Consider the following 17,609-nt stretch of genomic DNA (forward strand, 5'->3'; position numbering starts at 1 on the left):
TCAGCCCTGTTCACTTATTTCTGAAATGCAGTCATTTGCCTTATGCTTCAGGATATCCTTGATCAAATAATCCTTCTCTAAATCAACTTATTTCAACACATGTGGCCAATGTGGCTGTCATCCTAACCTCTCCTGGCATTCACACCCAGCTCTCCTTTATTTACTACCCTACTTTTGGCACTGTGAGCATAAACCATAGGTTCTTCTTTTTACAGGAGAGGTTGGATGCCAGTAGCCTTTAGCCTCCTTCAGCCCATCTTGTACCTTGAACCTGGACAAGACGTATAGAGCCCCAGCAGTCACTTGATAATAAACCAACTTGCAACAAAAATAATGAAAAGTCAGTCTGAGAACCATGAAGCTCCCATATCGTCCCAGAGTCTATGTCTAAGCCTAAGAGAAAAACCTATATAAGCCACATTGTATTGGGGCTGTGTTATACAACATTATAATAAATACAAACTCTTCAGGGCAGGGGAGAGAAAAAGGAAAAAATATCTGAATGTTGTTTAAATGTAGATTAACTCGGGTCTCTAAAATATTTCATATTCTGAAAGCTCTAGCCTAAAGAACATGCTTATTTAACCACTAGTTGTGTGACAGAAATATCTACAAGGCAGTGCAAAGTGTAGGCCCATCCAAATGCTGGCTCCAACACAAATCAACTGTGTCCTTGTTAGTTACTTAACTTCTATCCTTACGCATAAAAAGGGAATATCCTCAATTAAGTACGATTAAGGCATTATTTTTATTATCTTAATGTTAAATGAACATTTAGTTCTCCCAAAATTGCTGATTAATACTGTCAACTGAAATCTCACTAGTTTAAAACTATACATGGATTAGCAATGAACTTTTTTTCTCGAAACCTCCCAGTCTAGTTACATTATACCCAACTTTTGTAAACAAATGTGTACTTAATGGTCACCTTATACATACCACTTGAGGTTCCTTTACCAATCAAGCTTGACATTTTTGTCTGAGTTCAGTATGTTATTTATCTGGAAATCTCAATTGTCCAACTATAATTCAAGTAAAAGATTCCAAAATGATGGGAAAAAGTTTACGGTTTTTTCCCTAAAGGAGGCATACAATATGTAATTTATTACAATATGTAGTAAGTTTTGGAAGTTGTTTTGTTATGCAGTAATTGCAACTATTGATATGCCTTCCCCTGAACAGCTGACTCTTGAATATCAAACTTGAACTAAGAGGGTCAACTTACACACAGGTTTACTTGTCTCTACCACACCTCAGACAGCAAGACCCCCCTCCTCAGCTACTCATGAAGGCAATGAGGATTGAGACCTTTATAATCCAGTTCCACCTGAGAGTAAAATCACACACACACACACACACACACACACACACACACACACACACACACACACACACACACACATGCAGATTCTGTTGCCCAGGCTGGAGTGCTGTGGCAACATCTCAGTTCACTGCAACCTCCACCTCCCAAGTTCAGTCAATTCTTGTGCCTCAGCCTCCCAAGTATCTCGGACTACAGGTGCGCACCACCACCACGTACAGCTAAGTTTTGTATTTTTAGTAGAGACAGGGTTTTGTCATGTTGGTCAGGCTGGTCTTGAACTCCTAACCTCAAGGGACTGGCACGCCTCAGCCTCCCTAAGTGTTGGGATTACAGGCATGAGCCACCGCACCTGGCCATGATAACATATTCTCGATTCCTTAACATTTTCTCTAGCTAACTTTTTACAATATATAATACACATAACATAGAAAGTGTGTTAAATGTCTTATTGGTAAGGTTTCCACAGTAGGCTATCAATCAAGTTTTTGGGGAAACAGTTTATATATAGATTCAATTGAGGGAAGCTGGGGCCTTTAGTCCCTGCATTATTAAAGGGCCAACTGTATACACAATCCAGCTTTGTTTCATTGGTTTTCTCAATCTGCACGCATGTAACAACTACAAAAGACCTTAAGAGACTGAACTACTGAGAACCAATCATTTGACTTGCTACACAGTCCCATACGGGATTATGGTTGGTACATCGAATAGGTCTAGATAAATCCTAACAGACCTATACATACAAAACTTTACTGTACACTTACCATGTTCCAAACCCAGTGCTGGAAATTAGGAAACTCATTAATGAGCAAGTATTTCTAGAGTACATTTTGAACTGGTATAGAACAGTTCAGACTTACAGAACCAGAGTAGGTACGAATGAAAAGGAGATTCTATGCTGAACTAGTAAAACACATGCACAAAAAAGTCCGGTGGCAGAAGTAAAAGAAAAGGTAGTCAAGCAGAGCTGAAACAGTATAAAAGCAGGTTAAATACGCTGGGCTGTTGATCTCCAAGTTGCTGTCGAACTTCTGGCACTCACATGTTTATCACACATTCCCAGTTCCTTCTTTTCGGCTTTAAGTTTAAAACATGTAAGAAACTGGCTGGGCATGGTGGCTCACGCTTATAATCCCAGCACTTTGAGAGGCTGAGGTGGGAAGATCACAGGAGGTCAGGAGTTCGAGACTAGCCTGGCCAAAGTGGTGAAACCCCATCTCTACTAAAAATACAAAAATCAGCTGGGCTCAGTGGCGCATGCCTGTAATCCCAACTACTTGGGAAGCTGAGGCATGAGAATCATTTGAACCTGGGAGGCAGCGGCTGCAGTGAGCCGAGATCATGCCACTGCACTGCAGCCTGGGCAACAGAGTGAGACTCTATCTCAAAAATAAAAATAAATAAAACACGTAAGAAACTAAAAAGCAATGCTTTTATTTTATGCAATATTTTATCCTGAGTTTCAAAATAATAAAACTCAATTTGTTCTAGGATCCACAAAACTTAAAATGCCCAATTTCCCATACAAAAATTAAACAACCAGACTGACTTATTTCCCGCCAGCAATCTGTTATTTCTAAATACCCCATTTATTCTTTTACTCAGACTGTTGAGGATGACGTGGTCAGGCCTCAATATACCCACTGTAAGTCAAAAATATCATAAGTCAAAGATGCGTTTAATACAAAGTTCAAGTCTTAAGTCAAACCATTATAAGTCAGGGACTATCTGTACTAAGATTTTAGTGAATAGCTTAATTTTTGTAAACTGGAAAACCTGACAATATGAGGTCAAAAGGAAGAAACACAAGATACAAAGCATACTGTATTTTTGAAAATGTAATACATCAATCAAAATTTCTTATGAATAAACACTTATCCTTGAGTAAAACAATTTCATATACCAACAAGGATGTTTCCATTTATGTAAAGTCATGTAAGCGATCCTCAATCAGTCCAAGAACTTTTTTATCCAGGTTATATTTTAATATCTGGAGTTTTAATCCAGCATACAAAAACCAGCAGTATACATCTATTAAGTTAATTGCAGTATTATTTCACCATCACCATTTACATTTACTTTTCAGCTATCAGAGACTTAGTGCTTTAAGTAGCAAATTACCTAAATTATGAACACTATTTCCAAAAACAAAATTGAGCTCGTAATTACCAAGTGTATATGTACAGTGCAGAAGATAAAAAAAAAAAACTGAATTGGCATATATTTCTCTTTTCTAAAGCTCCTATGAAGAACTTACGCTCTTCTGCACTATCAATGTATTCTGTACATTTAAAACAACATTTGTTTTGATTTAAAGTCAAAAATATAAAGGCTTAAATTTTTATAAGACTAACCCATGAAAAAGGACGCAAATTTTAAACCAATCCCTGAAACCAAAGCATTCAACTATTTGAATATTAGTTCAATGTTTCTACATAGCACGATAAGATTTTCACAGTTACTCAAAGTTTTGTCTTTATTTTTAATAATGGGAATGGCCTACAATTACAATAAACAGTTAATTCAGTTATCTTAGGGGCCTTACCATATCATTAAACTATTCACACAACAAAAATATTTCTATGAAAGTTAATATATCCTTTCATGTTTAAGTGTGCTAAAACAGAAATAGAGGTAGAATCCCATTTTTCTTAAGTACCACTCTATTAGCCAATTCCACACAATTAAAGTATTTTTGCAACCTAAGATAGTGATGCTAATACTGTTTCAGTAAGCTAGATTTACTAATTTAAGAATCCTAAGAAATTATATATGTGGCTTTCAGACATCCATGTTAAACTATCAACTAATCAATTTGTGGAATATGTGGAACACTTACCATATTTGAGTGACCATAAAGCAAACAACGCTAAAATTTTTTCTAATCAGTGTTCTTTATAACTGACTATATGATACTTCACCATTTCTAACAGGAAAAAAAATGAGACTTACTTGGCAGTCTGCATGGGCTGCTGGAAACTACAGAGTGTAAAGACAAATCTTCAAGTGTCTCAAAAATGTTTGTAGATAACTCAGAATATAACTCAGAATATAATCTATCGGGAACTATGGAATTCCATTTTAGTCTTCAAATAATAAACTCCACTTAGCAGGGATTGAGATTGCTCTTAAAAATATGGATTTACAGAACATAGTGGTCTCAGCACAAAATAGCTCACTCTAGACATCACTACTCTCCACTCTTCAAAAAAAAAGTATATATATTCATTAAAAAACACCCAAAATATCACCAGTACATTTTATAAAATTAAATCCAAATTTTATTAAGGATTTCAAGTTACATACTTCAAATTTCTAGAATGGAATGGAATCATTTTGGAACTGGAAAAATGGCATAAACACTGACATCCCTTAAGAAAATTCTTCTGCAAACCACATCCCCATTATGTAACAAGACTAGGTATTATCTACACCTTCACTTTGGCAATAGCTATTTCCTAAAGAATGAAAAAGATGATTTTGCTACTTCAGTTCATTAAAAATGGGATTCTATCTTTAAAGTTCAGAAAAAGCTGCATTTCAATGAGCTATAGTTAAAAAAAAAAAAAGCACATAGTGTCTAATCAAAGGAAATCATTTTGAAAATAAAGAGAAAAAAGCTATTACAATTGGTTAAGGATTTCCAGTAGTCAGTTAAAATCTCAGGAGAGGAATGGATAGCACTACAAACAATGTGTTCACATTCCAAGACCTTAACACTAACATCTCAAAAAGGAAGTTTTCACTAATTCTAAAAATGAATTCAATGTAATTTTATTAAGAGCAGGAAATCTAGACCTTCCTCTAATGACAATCCAATAATCCACCCTCACTGTCATCAAAAGTTCAACCCCCAAATTAACAGTAATTAGCCTGAGGTATTATAAATGTGGCTCTACAGTCTGAAATTTAATGGCATCTTTTGTCAAAAATAGTCTTATTTCCACTTTAAGTCTCATGACAATACTATAGTGCTATACCTGTAGTATTTACTACAATACAGTCATCAAAAATATCTGAAAAAAAATCTTGGACCTTGTGAAATAGTGCATCCATCCACTTCTATAAAAATAGGAGCCACGCAAAGATCTAAGAGTGCTGACTGCCCAGATCCAGAACAGATGTACTTAACCTTTGTTTTCCAGTTTAGTTATCAAAGCGTGGTGTGAACAAAATGCTGAGTGTCACTGGTGTTACAAACAGGCCCAAAATTTTGAGCTTTTAACAAGATTGAGAAACATTGTATGAGATTTAACTCAATATGCCTTAACACATCCATGAGGTAGTTAGGTAAACAGTACTACCCATTTTAATACACAGTAAACAGAAGCATGGGTTTAAGTGACATATTCATACTTTAAGCAGTAAGAATTAGAAGAAACCACAGAAGCTTGGGGCCTTCTCTCTAGCTCTAACCCAAAGAAAATGAATTTAAAAAAAAAAAAAAGCATCAAATCACAAAACAAAAAGATTTTCTTTTTTCCACACTTGCTTATTAGTATAGTATCTCATGCCAAAGCTGGTACCCTTTTCTTCAACAATGTGGTAAAAACTGAGTCCCTTAATTCAAGGAAGGTCTCTGCTTCTACCTGAATTGGTACAAAATTAAGACATTATCTTGTAAAAACTAAAATTGTATTTGAAATTTTTATTTTAGGCTGCAAAAACAGAAACAAGCAAACAAACAACAAATAACTTGAAAATAGGCTTGTCAAATGATGTAAATTCATCCTTTCCAGGGAAGCAGAAGGTAGACCCTACCACAAAGAAAAGATGCTTAGTTAATGGAGGTTAAATTTAAAAGTACAGGTAAATTCAGGCTAACTTCTGAAAATCCCGTTTTATTCACCTCACTGTGGTACCAGTAACTACACTGAGTCAGGTTACTTTACAGTTAACTATGTCACCTAAAACACAATAATCCACTAACAATCTAATACAGTTATTGGGTGTGGTCATACTGGAAATTCTTAACCATATCGTTGTCTTGCCAATTTTTTTTTTAACAATACATTATCTTAGTATAAGTCACTGCATTTCTGTAACAAAGTAATGAAAGGCACAGCTAATCCAAGCGGACTTAACCCTATTCAACAACCAGCTGAAAAAATACTTTGGTTCTTCAAGGAAAAAAATCACGAAAAAAAAAAAAAGGTATTTCCTTTAACAGTTGTTAATTTTCATAGCTGTACTCCAAGAGCTACATAAAAATATTCCAGAAGAACCAAATTATGTAGCAATGAATGAACATGCGTGACAGAATTTGTGCATTCAACATATCTGGCAGAAAAACTAGCTAAAATGCTAGGTAGAACAAATTGGTCTTTAAAATATCAGTTTCCTGTCCTTTAAAAAAAAATTACCTAGTCTACCAAGAAAATACAAAAACATAAGGCTGTAAGTAAATAAGAGTTGTGTTTAGGCTATTACAGTGCAGGTTATCCTCAAGGCCACATACATCCTGCTTCACTGCTGCTTGCACTCTGCTGGGTTTTGATCCTTCTGTTAAAGGAAAACAAGAAGTCAATCTATCTTCTTCTACCTGCTTCAGTGAATTTCTCAATAGTAATTACTGCCTTAATTATAACAGTAGCTCACCGTTGTCAAAAGAAATGGTATAGGACAATGATGGTAAATTATTTTATTAGCAAGTCACTGAAATGCTAAAATCAAGCTCAAACTTTACACTGTAGAATTAACTCCATAAAATGACACACACTAAACCATAATCTTAAAAAATAAAGTTACCAAGCAATTTATGTTAGTTATATTACCAATCAGCTTTGCTTTTGCTAATCCTAATATAACAAATTTTAAGGAATAATAGACTAGGACTCTCAGGGACTGAGTAAGAGTAGCTGGAAGGATCTAACAACTGCACTGCTCCCCAGTTCCCGAACACTCCTACCACCAGATCTTTTAAAAACCTTTGTTTATTTTCTAATGCTTAAGAACTGTTATAATTTATCCCATTAAAATAGAATCCTAGGGATCACTGTACCTGAAACTATAAAAAGTACAAAGTCCAAACAAAAAACGTTTCTTAGAAAAAGGTCCACTGAAATTATGTATACTGTTCAAAATGCCAGTGGGACTGAAAAAAGAAAGTTATCCAGTCAACAGGATTTACTTATTAAAGACTTTAACGGACAGAAACTTGATATTCAGAAACACCAACTCTTACTTTAGCTGTCTTAAATTTAATAGAAAGCAGCACTAATTTTGCTCACCTTTGGGTCATAGTCTGGATCATTTTCCTCATCTCCTTCTTCTTCCCCTTCCTATATTAAAGTTCAAAATGCATCCATGAAGTATGTACATAGTAGGTAAATTGGCTCATAATGTAGGGAAAATTTAATACAAGTTACTCTACAGGTCAACAGATTTTCATGATTACAGAGTTTGACGATAATACAATTTAATCTGAAAGCTTCTAATATGAAAAATTTCCCAACACAACTTGAGACATCCAGACAGCTTTTATTGAAAATAGTTACTGCAGCCAACGTTGGAAAAGTTTACTGCAGCTTTTGACTTCTTCAAAGAGCTGATAACCCTGCAGCAGAACAAAATTATTTGAAATAAAAAAATGTTGCTGAGTTTTGCAATTTATTTATTGAAACCTTATACATACATTGTTTGGCTGTAGAATTCTAAAATCATGTTTTCCAAAATGTTTTTATCCCAAATCACAGAATGATTATAGCAAAGGAATACATAAGTCATTCAATTTGCTTCTCAATGTGTTAACCACAGAGAATTATTTGCTCATTTGGTAAACATTACCTCATCCGCTTCTTCACCTTCTTCATCATACTGAAAAGGAAAAACAGCATAAGTGTTGAGTGAATGTAACACACATTTCAGAGTAGCATTAGTAACATTCATCACTGTAAAACTAGTATCTTAAAAGAGAAAACCTACTTTCCTATCAAGGGGCTGATTATAAATTAACATATAGTGACTGCAATAATCACTCAACTCACTGCCAATTTATAATAAAGAACAGAGTACAATCATGTGGATAAAATGGGTGATCAGACATGTATTACTGTAAATATTACTCACCCACACTTAAGTGTGGAATGCACTGTACGAAAAGGACCTAAAGCCTACTCTAACAATTGCCGTTTAGCAATAAACATATCCAAAACATCTATATGCAGCCTAATCTTAACCTAATCATCACTCAATACTACCTTGAATAGAAATTCTATGCCTCCCAGTAAATGTTTTCTTGTGCACTAAGAAAAGTCCTAGTTCCGTGAAGTCAAGGCAAGGGCATAATAGATCTATAGCACTAACCAAACATAAAAAAGTTTCACAAACTCAGAACAATCTCATTAGCATAGAATTAAAAGGTAAATGAATCCAAAAATCCTAAGGAGACATACTTAAAACCCAGAAAAGCTATATACAGAACATCAGTAATTAGCCTAACTTTGAATTATATTAGGTCCTGTTTCTTAAAAACTAAACTCATCTATTACCAATTCTGACCACTATACCCTCACCCAATTATTTCTTTGCAGGATTCAAATTCACTTACATCATCATCATCATCTTCAATAGCTTCTCCAGTAAAATATAACACTGATCTCGGGATTATACGCTCACGTAAAAAGTGACCAATTTCGAAGTCTGCAGCAAGGATAGCTTCAGCATCATCATCCTATTTTTAAAGGAAAACAAAAGCAGAAAATTTAGGAGTAACTGTGTTACTTAACGTGGCAATGTGAGACTCTTAGAGGTTGGGTGTTACGGCTCACACCAGTAGTCCCAACACTTCAGGAGGCCAAAGTAGGAGGATCACTTGAGCCCAGAAGTTCGAGAGCAGCCTAGGCAACATAGTGAGACCCCCACGTCTCTACAAAAAATAAACAATTAGCTGGGCAGGGTGGCACATGCCTGTAGTCTCAGCTACTTGAGAGGCTGAGGTGGGAGGATTGCTGGAGCCCAGCAGCTTGAGGCCGAAATGAGCTGTGATCGCACCACTATACTCTAGCCTGGGCAACCGGGAAAAAAAAAAAAAAAAACCCTCTTCAGTTTAAATTACATGACGAAGGGAGGAAATGCTCAACTTTACTTTTTACTTTCCATGATTTTTCTCACACCATGTTAACAAATGATTTGTCATTTTTAAATTTCCTTAATAACTTTTCCAAGTTTTTAACAAAAAGAAAATAAGCTAGCAGGCCAGTATGCATACTAAGAAATTGTGAAGAATAAAAATTAGAACTGTTTACTTAGTTTTTGCTGGTTTAAACAGAAATACATAAAAGCAATTGTTACATATGTCTGCAATTTTCCTTTGCCCCTAGCACTTTGCTTTTTCAGAGACAGGGTCTCGCTATGTTGCCCAGGCTGGTCTCAAGTGATCTTTCCACCTCCGCCACCGGAGCCGCTAGGACTACAGGTGCCTGAAGCTGTACCTGGCTTAGGACTTCTATTTAATGGCAAAGCACAGGGTAAAAGTGGGTCTCACATTATTTACAATTAAAATAATTCCACTTTGGCAGGGCGTGGTGGCTAGCACCTGTAATCCTAGCACTTTGGGAGGCCAAGGCAGGCGGATTACCTGAGGTCAGGAGTTCAAGACCAGCCTGGCCAACACAATGAAACCCCATCTCTACTAGAAATACAAAAAAATTAGCAGGTTCAGTGGTGTGCGCCTGTAATCCCAGCTACTCGGGAGGCTGAGACAGGAGAACTGCCTGAACCCAGGAGACAGAGGTTCCGATGAGTGGAGATTGCGCCACTGTACTCCAGTCTGGACGACAGAGCAATATTTCATCTCAATAATAATAATGATAATAATAATAAAATAAATAATCCCACTTTAAGTTCTATGATACTAAACAATGAGCATGCCCTCTGTGAATTCCATGAATGTTTGAGTCAACAACATAATCTAATAAATAAAAAAGTCCAAAAAGGGGGTGGGGAGGAATTCAAACCACAGGTGGAGGTTTTCTATCCATAACTAGACTGTTTTGTCATCATCAATATTTAGTAACAAAAAAAAAATAGAACTTGAACACAAACTCCAACACATCCACTGATACGAAAATAGTGTGATGCTCTATCTTACTACTTAGTTTTTCTCACCTGAAACTCAACACTGCTTTATGTTCTCTTTTTTTGTCCTGTAAGCCAAGCCAGAAATACTTACTTTTGCCTTTTACAGATTTGTTCTAAGCCTTCGCCAAGAGTATTCCAATTCAAAAGTATTCAGTTAAGGTTAATTTCTAATTCCATATACGGACAAACTATTTAAACTATCTCAGTTAATTTAAATTCAAAACCATGCCCAGAAGAAAACCAAATTCAAAACATCCCTGCCATACCTTGCGTGTATAGACTTTCTTTAAGGTGTTCCTCAGTTCAGGCTATATGGCAGTAACATTTCATGGTTCTCTGCCATATGCCATATATATGAACATACATAGTCACAATATGAAATCATATTTACATTGGGGTAACAAATTCAGGAATGCATTCTAACCATAATGTAGTTAGGAATATAACAGTATAAATGACTTAATACATTCTGGTTTTACTAAGGAAGACAATAGTTTTGAAAAGTTAAATCTCGGCCGGGCGCGGTGACTCAAGCCTGTAGTCCCAGCACTTTGGGAGGCCGAGACGGGCGGATCACGAGGTCAGGAGATTGAGACCATCTTGGCTAACACGGTGAAACCCCGTCTCTACTAAAAAATACAAAAAAACTAGCCGGGCAAGGTGGCAGGCACCTGTAGTTCCAGCTACTCGGGAGGCTGAGGCAAGAGAATGGTGTAAACCCGGGAGGCGGAGCTTGCAGTGAGCTGAGATCTGGCCACTGCACTCCAGCCTGGGCGAAAGAGCAAGACTACGTCTCAAAAAAAAAAAAAAAAAAAAGTTAAATCTCTCACAGCTTTGTAAGTTTCAAAAGAAAAGAAAACCTTAAGCTTTTTATCTCAGTGTTTCTCAGTAGAGGCACTGATACCATTCTGAATGGAATTATTTTTCAGATCCAAAATGTCTGCCCCATGCATTGTAGGCCTCAGAACTCAATGTAACAACCATCCCACTCTCCACTTGAAATTCGGTGCTTTAATTTCAAATATAGTTAACAATTCAATAAATAAATAACAATTCAACTTACCAGATCTCCACTCTCAGGAACTGCAAAATTGAGAAAAGAAATTACAATGAATAAGAAGCTAAACAATGCTTATTATAAAATAACCACTAATACTCAAGCTAAAACATTATTTACCTTCAGGAGGGGCAAAAAAATTAAAGAAAGAGTCATTGGAAACTGTTTTAGTCACAGTACGAACTGTCCCACGTCCCTTGTGTTTCTGCTTCTTCTTAATGGTTTTCAAAGTGACATTCTTTCCTTTTTTCCAATCTATCTGGCACCTTGCAAAACAAAGAAGAAAAATCTATTACAATTGACAATCTTTCAACTGCTGAACTTTTAGAAGTAAATGTTCTATTTAGATTTCAAATTTTAGAAGGGTGAATTGCTTCAAATGTTTTCTATAGCAGTATAAAGGGAAAAATTTTATTTCTAATCAAATATTTAAAATAAACATATTTACAACTAGCATAAACACATAGTATAATTTAAAGAAGCATTCCTTTGCAGAAATACATGTGAGACAGTCATAGGCCCAAGGAGAATTACAGGAAAATTGATAAGAACTTTTCAGAAAACATATTACCAAAATGTTCAGAGACAGACTATGTACATATATCAAACTGAAAATAACTGAGTATACAAATCAAGTATAACAAAAACAGAAAAAAAACATTTTGTTAAGGTAGTAAAATTAAACTCACCCTGTACAACCCATAATTTCTGGTCCATCAAAAGAAAAGGGATCAGAATCATCTGGTTCTGACCTCATCCTATATGTCTTTGTCAGCACTTCATTTGTAAAATATTCATTGGGTTCAAAGTGAAATTCTAAGACAAAACTCTGGGGAGAGGAAGCATAAAAATCAGTTAAATACCTACCTCATACATTTCAATACTTTAGTAAATACAGCTTAATCGGCGTTTTTTTATAAACATATATAATATTCTAAATGGTAATTTTTTTTCTACTCTGATATACAATCTTTTTCTTTTTGAGACCGAGTCTTGCATTGTTGCCCAGGCAGAAGTGCAGTGGAACAATTTCAGCTCACTGCAACCTGTGCCTTCTAGATTAAAGTAATTCTTGTGCCCCATCCTCCCAATTATCTGGGATTACAGGTATGTGCCACCACACCCAGTTAATTTTTGTATTTTTAGTACAGACAGGGTTTCACCAGGTTGGACAGGCTGGTCTTGAACTCCTGACCTCAAGTGATCCACCCTCCTTGGCCTCCCAAAGTGCTGGGATTACAGGCGTGAGCCACCGCGCCCAGCCCTGAAATATTTAAGAAGGGAACAGACTGTCAGATAAGCCCCAAATTATGCTAAAATCAAAAAAATTATGTTAAAATCAAAATGAGGTATAAATTGAACTGAATAAAGCTTAGTTTCAATTTACAACTACTAAATAATTAACATGTTTACACAACAGGCTACGCACACCTGAATAAAGTGACCATGTTGTCTCCCTTACTCCCCAACTACCAGAGGAATCAGGCTTTTAAATACCATACTAAACGTGAATTTGACACAGAAAAAGCCCAACCTTAAGCATCTATAGCCTATATTCTTAGTAGTTTTGCCCATAGTTGACATTAATACTGGTGGTTTGGTGGACAGGTTGTTCGCTGATCTTTCCTTATTAAGGGGTGGGTGTCCTCTAACATCAGTTTCATGTAATTCCCAAGTTCATTAATGCAGAAAAAGTACTTATTCACGTTCCCTTGGCATTATTTTTATCCACTTATCCAAGAACAAGGATCGTCTGTGTTTCAAACACAGTTTATGTTCAGAAAGAGGAAAAGGAATAAATACTGCCTCACAATTAGCAGCATCCAAATATTTATTCACTACAACCAAGAGCACCAACCTTACCCTTGAATGTTATCTTTTTAAAAGTTTCTATTTAGCTACCTGTAAGCATGTTACAAAATTATAAATATTTCAAAGTTCTCTTACCATAGGCTGGCCAGCATCTGAGAACTTCACTTTAATATCTTTCAAGTGTTTCAGAATAGGTTCATCATGTTCCTTCAAATTAAAAAAAAATAATAAAAATGAGTAACATGGCATTTGAGGATTGTGTTCTATTACTACACAGACACTAACTGACTGAGACATAATATATTTTAAAGTAGTTTTGTACAGCAATTACGAACCTTCAGACTTACTCTCCAGGTTATGGCTTATACTAAAGCTAATTTATACTGTAAAGCTAATTTGTCTACTGCCACTGGTAGACAAAGTGTCCAAATAGACAACTAAATCATTATATAGGCTGAAAAATTAAAAATCAAGTCTAAATAAGGCATATCTGCTTCAAAAATGTTTCCTGATTATAACTGCTGCCTTTTCCAGCTGCTTGTCCCCTTCCTCCTGGTCGTTCCTTTTCCACTTTGCTAAAGTAGAATTGTGATAAGTAGTAATTATGTGGAAATCATTTCTTTTTCTCCATGTAACTTCCAACGACAAGACAGGACAACATGTACTACTACAATGTAGACGGTAGGGGTAGGGGCTCACTCAAGAAATGCTTGAAGCAAAGTTTCCCAAAGGTGACAACTATTATGGTTTGCCAGAGAATGTAACCACTGTGAATGGTTTAACATCTTTATAGCATTCTTTTAAAATGCAAATTTCTCCTGGAAGAGTTAAGGGAATTGTATAATTGCAGCTGTAAGAATAACTTTCCCATCATACTTCCATACTAAGTATGTAAAGACAGATGGCACAGGGTAATGAGAAAACACCAGTCGACAATGAGCAATTATCAATGGGACCATTTCATTATCTCACTTTTTAAAATAAACTGTAATTTATTTGATTACATTAATAAAAGCTATAATTTCCCTTCTACAGATATTAACTGTTTAAAAAGTAAGCAATCATTCTAGAAAGATCAACACTGAAGAGAACAGTCATCACAGCCATTTAAACTTCAAAAGTTTACCCTTCAAAGTAAACTGGTACGTTTATGAATAAAATTACCTGAACCATATCACTGAGCAAGTCAACATTCTTAAAAACAGTTAACCAAAATTCAGGAATTCCTTTGGGGTCTTCTTTTTCTTCATCCTTTTTCTCATCTTCGATCTTGGCCTTTTCTTTCAACTCCTCCTTGATAAGTGACAGCAAACATTATGTAATACATAGATTAGACCTCTTGATAAAGTAACAAATGTATAAAAACCAAAACGCACAGTCACCAGATATTACCTTCAAAGTTCTAGTCTATCTGTGTAAACACTGCCATTGTCCATAACAAACCTTAATTCATCCCATCAAAATTACTGCTACCACACCCCTCCAAAGAGAGCCACTAAAGTGACCAAGATCTGTAGGAAAAATCAGTTTAAAAAAAAAAAAAAAATTAAAAAAACTAATTAAAAATGAAGACTTAAGCATAGTAAATAAGAAAAGCAACAGAAATACTACTTGGTCCAATGCCTCACCCCATGGTGTTATTAGTCAACATATTATATTCTCTTTACCAAACAACATAAAATAGCAACGCTAGAGAGTTGGATCACTTAACACAGCACTGAATGTGTGTCACAGCTCTGCCATGATTGATTGTGGGCAGGTCACTTAGAAGCCTCCATGTCTTCACTTGAAAATGGTAACAATCCTCAGCCTATCATGAAGTTCAAAAAAAAAGTATATAATGAATCTACAACCTAAAAACTGTTAGCCGGGCACGGTGGCTCACACCTGTAATCCCAGCACTCTGGGAGGCTGAGGCGTGTGGATCACTTAACGTTAGGAGTTGGAGACCAGTCTGGCCAACATGGCCAAACCCCACCTCTACCAAAAGTACAAAAAATTAGTCAGGCATGGTGGTACATGCCTGTCATCCAGTTACTGGGAGGAGGAGGCAAGAGAATTGCTTGAACCCAGGAGGTGGAGATTACAATGAGCCGAGACTGCACTCCAGCCTGGGCAACAGAGTGAGACTCAAAAAAACTATAAAAATAGGCTGGGCACAGTGGCTCAATGGTTCACGCCCATAATCCCAACAGTTTGGGAGGCTAAGGTGCAAAGTTGCTTGAAGCCAGGAGTCCAAAACCAGCCTGGGCGAAAAGACTCTGCCTCTACAAAAAAATGTAGAGATTAAGCTGGGCATGGTAGTTTCAGATAGTCCTAGCAACTTGGGAGGCTGAGGTGGGAGAATAGCTTGGGCCCAGAAGTGAGCTGCAGAGAGCCAAGATCATGCCAGTGCACTCCAGCCTGGGCAACACAGCAAGTCCCTGTCTCTTACACAAAAAAAAAACTATAAAATGTAAGGAAATAATGACTTTTTGAGTACAGATGGTGGTGCCAGCTTGAATAATAGCTGATCTGCATTATCATTCTTACAAAAAGGAAAAATATTTCCTAGGTATAAAAATACAACTGATGCTCTAGGGCAGCCCTGACCAGGGAGACAGTTGCATTTGTCGGTTCAGCTGGCAATAGCAGCGGGAGTGGAGTGGGCAGGGCCTGTGAGACCACCTGGGTTTGTGAAATGGCTGCTGACATTTCTGAATCCAGCAGGGCTGATTGCAAAGGAGACCCAAGGAACAGTGCCAAGTTAGATGCCGATTACCCACTTCGAGTCTTTTATTGTGGAGTTTGTTCATTACCAACGGAGTACTATGAATATATGCCTGATGTTGCTAAACGTAGACAATGATTAGAGAAGAATTTTCCAAATGAATTTGCAAAACTTACTGTAGAAAATTCACCCAAACAAGAAGTTGGAATTAGTCAGGGTCAAGGAACAGCAGGGGAAGAAGAGGAGAAGAAAAAACAGAAGAGAGGTGGAAGGGGTCAAATAAAACAAAAAACAAAGACCACACCACAAAAGATTACTATAGCCAAAATTCCCAGAGCAAAGAAATATGTGACAAGAGTGTGTGGCCTTGTAACTTTTGAAATTGATCTTAAAACACACAAAGATTTATTGCTCAAAAATTCTCCTGTGGTGCCTCAGTAACAGGGGAGGATGAAATTATCATTCAAGGAGACTTTACAGATGACATAACTGATGTCATTCAGGAAAAATGGCCAGAAGTACATGATGACAGCGTCGAAGATCTTGGAGAAGTGAATTTGAAAATTTGTCTGTAGTTAATGGACTGAACTTAGAGTTGAGAGTTGATATGGCCAAAGGGAGAGAGGCCTTTATAAACATATATATATATATATATTTTCTACAGTAAAACTGTAGATTGCCCTCATCCTTGGCATTTTCACTGTTCTGTACAAGGCTGCTTGTTTTTATTGCCAAAGTCAAATAAACAGGAGAGACTATCATGCTCATACATGAATACAATTTAGTTAAATAAAAAATTTTGGTCATCTGGTATTGCCTTTTTTTTTTTTTTTGAGACGGAGTCTCGCACTGTTGCCTGGGCCATAGTGCAGTGGCGTGATCTTGGCTCACTGCAACCTCTGCCTCCCGGGTTCAAGTGATTCTCCTGCCTCAGCCTCCTGAGTAGGTGGGATTACAGGCACCTGCCTCCACGCCCAGCTAATAATTTGTATTTTTAGTAGAGACAGGGTTTCACCATGTTCGCCAGGCTGGTCTCAAACTCCTGACCTCAAGATTGGCCCCCTCGGCCTCCCAAAGTGCTGGGATTACAGGCATAAGCCACTGTGCCTGGCCTTTCTCTTTCTCTCTTTTTATTTTTTGAAAAACCCAGCAGACTTTTTGTGGGGAGCATTTTTGTTGATTATTTTATTGACCTAAAGCTGAGTGATTTTTTAAAAGAAATTGAATTTGGCTCCCTCACAATAATATGTCTCCTTGCTTCTTTGATGTGATAGTTTTGAGATGGGTGAGAAGCTAACAGATTTGTGGTTGAATCTGCTTCGTTGTTATGAAGTCCACCCTATGGGCACAATAACATACTGTTGGTAGGAGGTGTTCGAGCTATTCTGGAGATTACTTGGTAAAGTATACTAAAAGCCTTAAAACCATGTATGTGCACTGTTTGAACCAATAAGCTACTTCTTTGACATGAGAAGACATTAGAGGAAACAATAAGCCTTGCAATAAAACTTATGGATGAAAGTATTCGGCCGGGCGCGGTGGCTCAAGCCTGTAATCCCAGCACTTTGGGAGGCCGAGACGGGCGGATCACGAGGTCAGGAGTTCGAGACCATCCTGGCTAACAC

General features: G+C 36.7%; 1 protein-coding gene and 1 pseudogene across 3 annotated transcripts in view; one reads left to right on the plus strand and one right to left on the minus strand.

Annotated features, from left to right (window-relative positions):
* Positions 1-4,579: 4,579 nt before the first annotated feature.
* Positions 4,580-17,609, minus strand: part of NAP1L1 (nucleosome assembly protein 1-like 1) — a 38,886-nt gene continuing 25,856 nt past the window's right edge. For both annotated transcript variants that reach the window (XM_011929368.1, XM_011929369.1), the window contains exons 7-16: positions 14,439-14,567; positions 13,410-13,481; positions 12,152-12,291; positions 11,583-11,728; positions 11,469-11,488; positions 8,874-8,996; positions 8,111-8,140; positions 7,555-7,605; positions 6,755-6,826; positions 4,580-6,081 (exon numbers count right to left, since the gene is read on the minus strand). In XM_011929368.1, coding sequence (XP_011784758.1) covers positions 6,791-6,826; positions 7,555-7,605; positions 8,111-8,140; positions 8,874-8,996; positions 11,469-11,488; positions 11,583-11,728; positions 12,152-12,291; positions 13,410-13,481; positions 14,439-14,567 — 747 coding nt within the window. In that variant the 3' untranslated portion in view covers positions 4,580-6,081; positions 6,755-6,790. The remainder of the gene's footprint in view (positions 6,082-6,754; positions 6,827-7,554; positions 7,606-8,110; positions 8,141-8,873; positions 8,997-11,468; positions 11,489-11,582; positions 11,729-12,151; positions 12,292-13,409; positions 13,482-14,438; positions 14,568-17,609) is intronic.
* LOC105502718 lies at positions 15,883-16,615 on the plus strand (annotated as a pseudogene). The gene has a single exon (XR_001000391.1). The product of XR_001000391.1 is annotated as a density-regulated protein pseudogene (transcript).

Source organism: Colobus angolensis, unplaced genomic scaffold, assembly GCF_000951035.1.
Source record: "Colobus angolensis palliatus isolate OR3802 unplaced genomic scaffold, Cang.pa_1.0 Scaffold80, whole genome shotgun sequence".
Classification (NCBI taxonomy): domain Eukaryota; kingdom Metazoa; phylum Chordata; class Mammalia; order Primates; family Cercopithecidae; genus Colobus; species Colobus angolensis.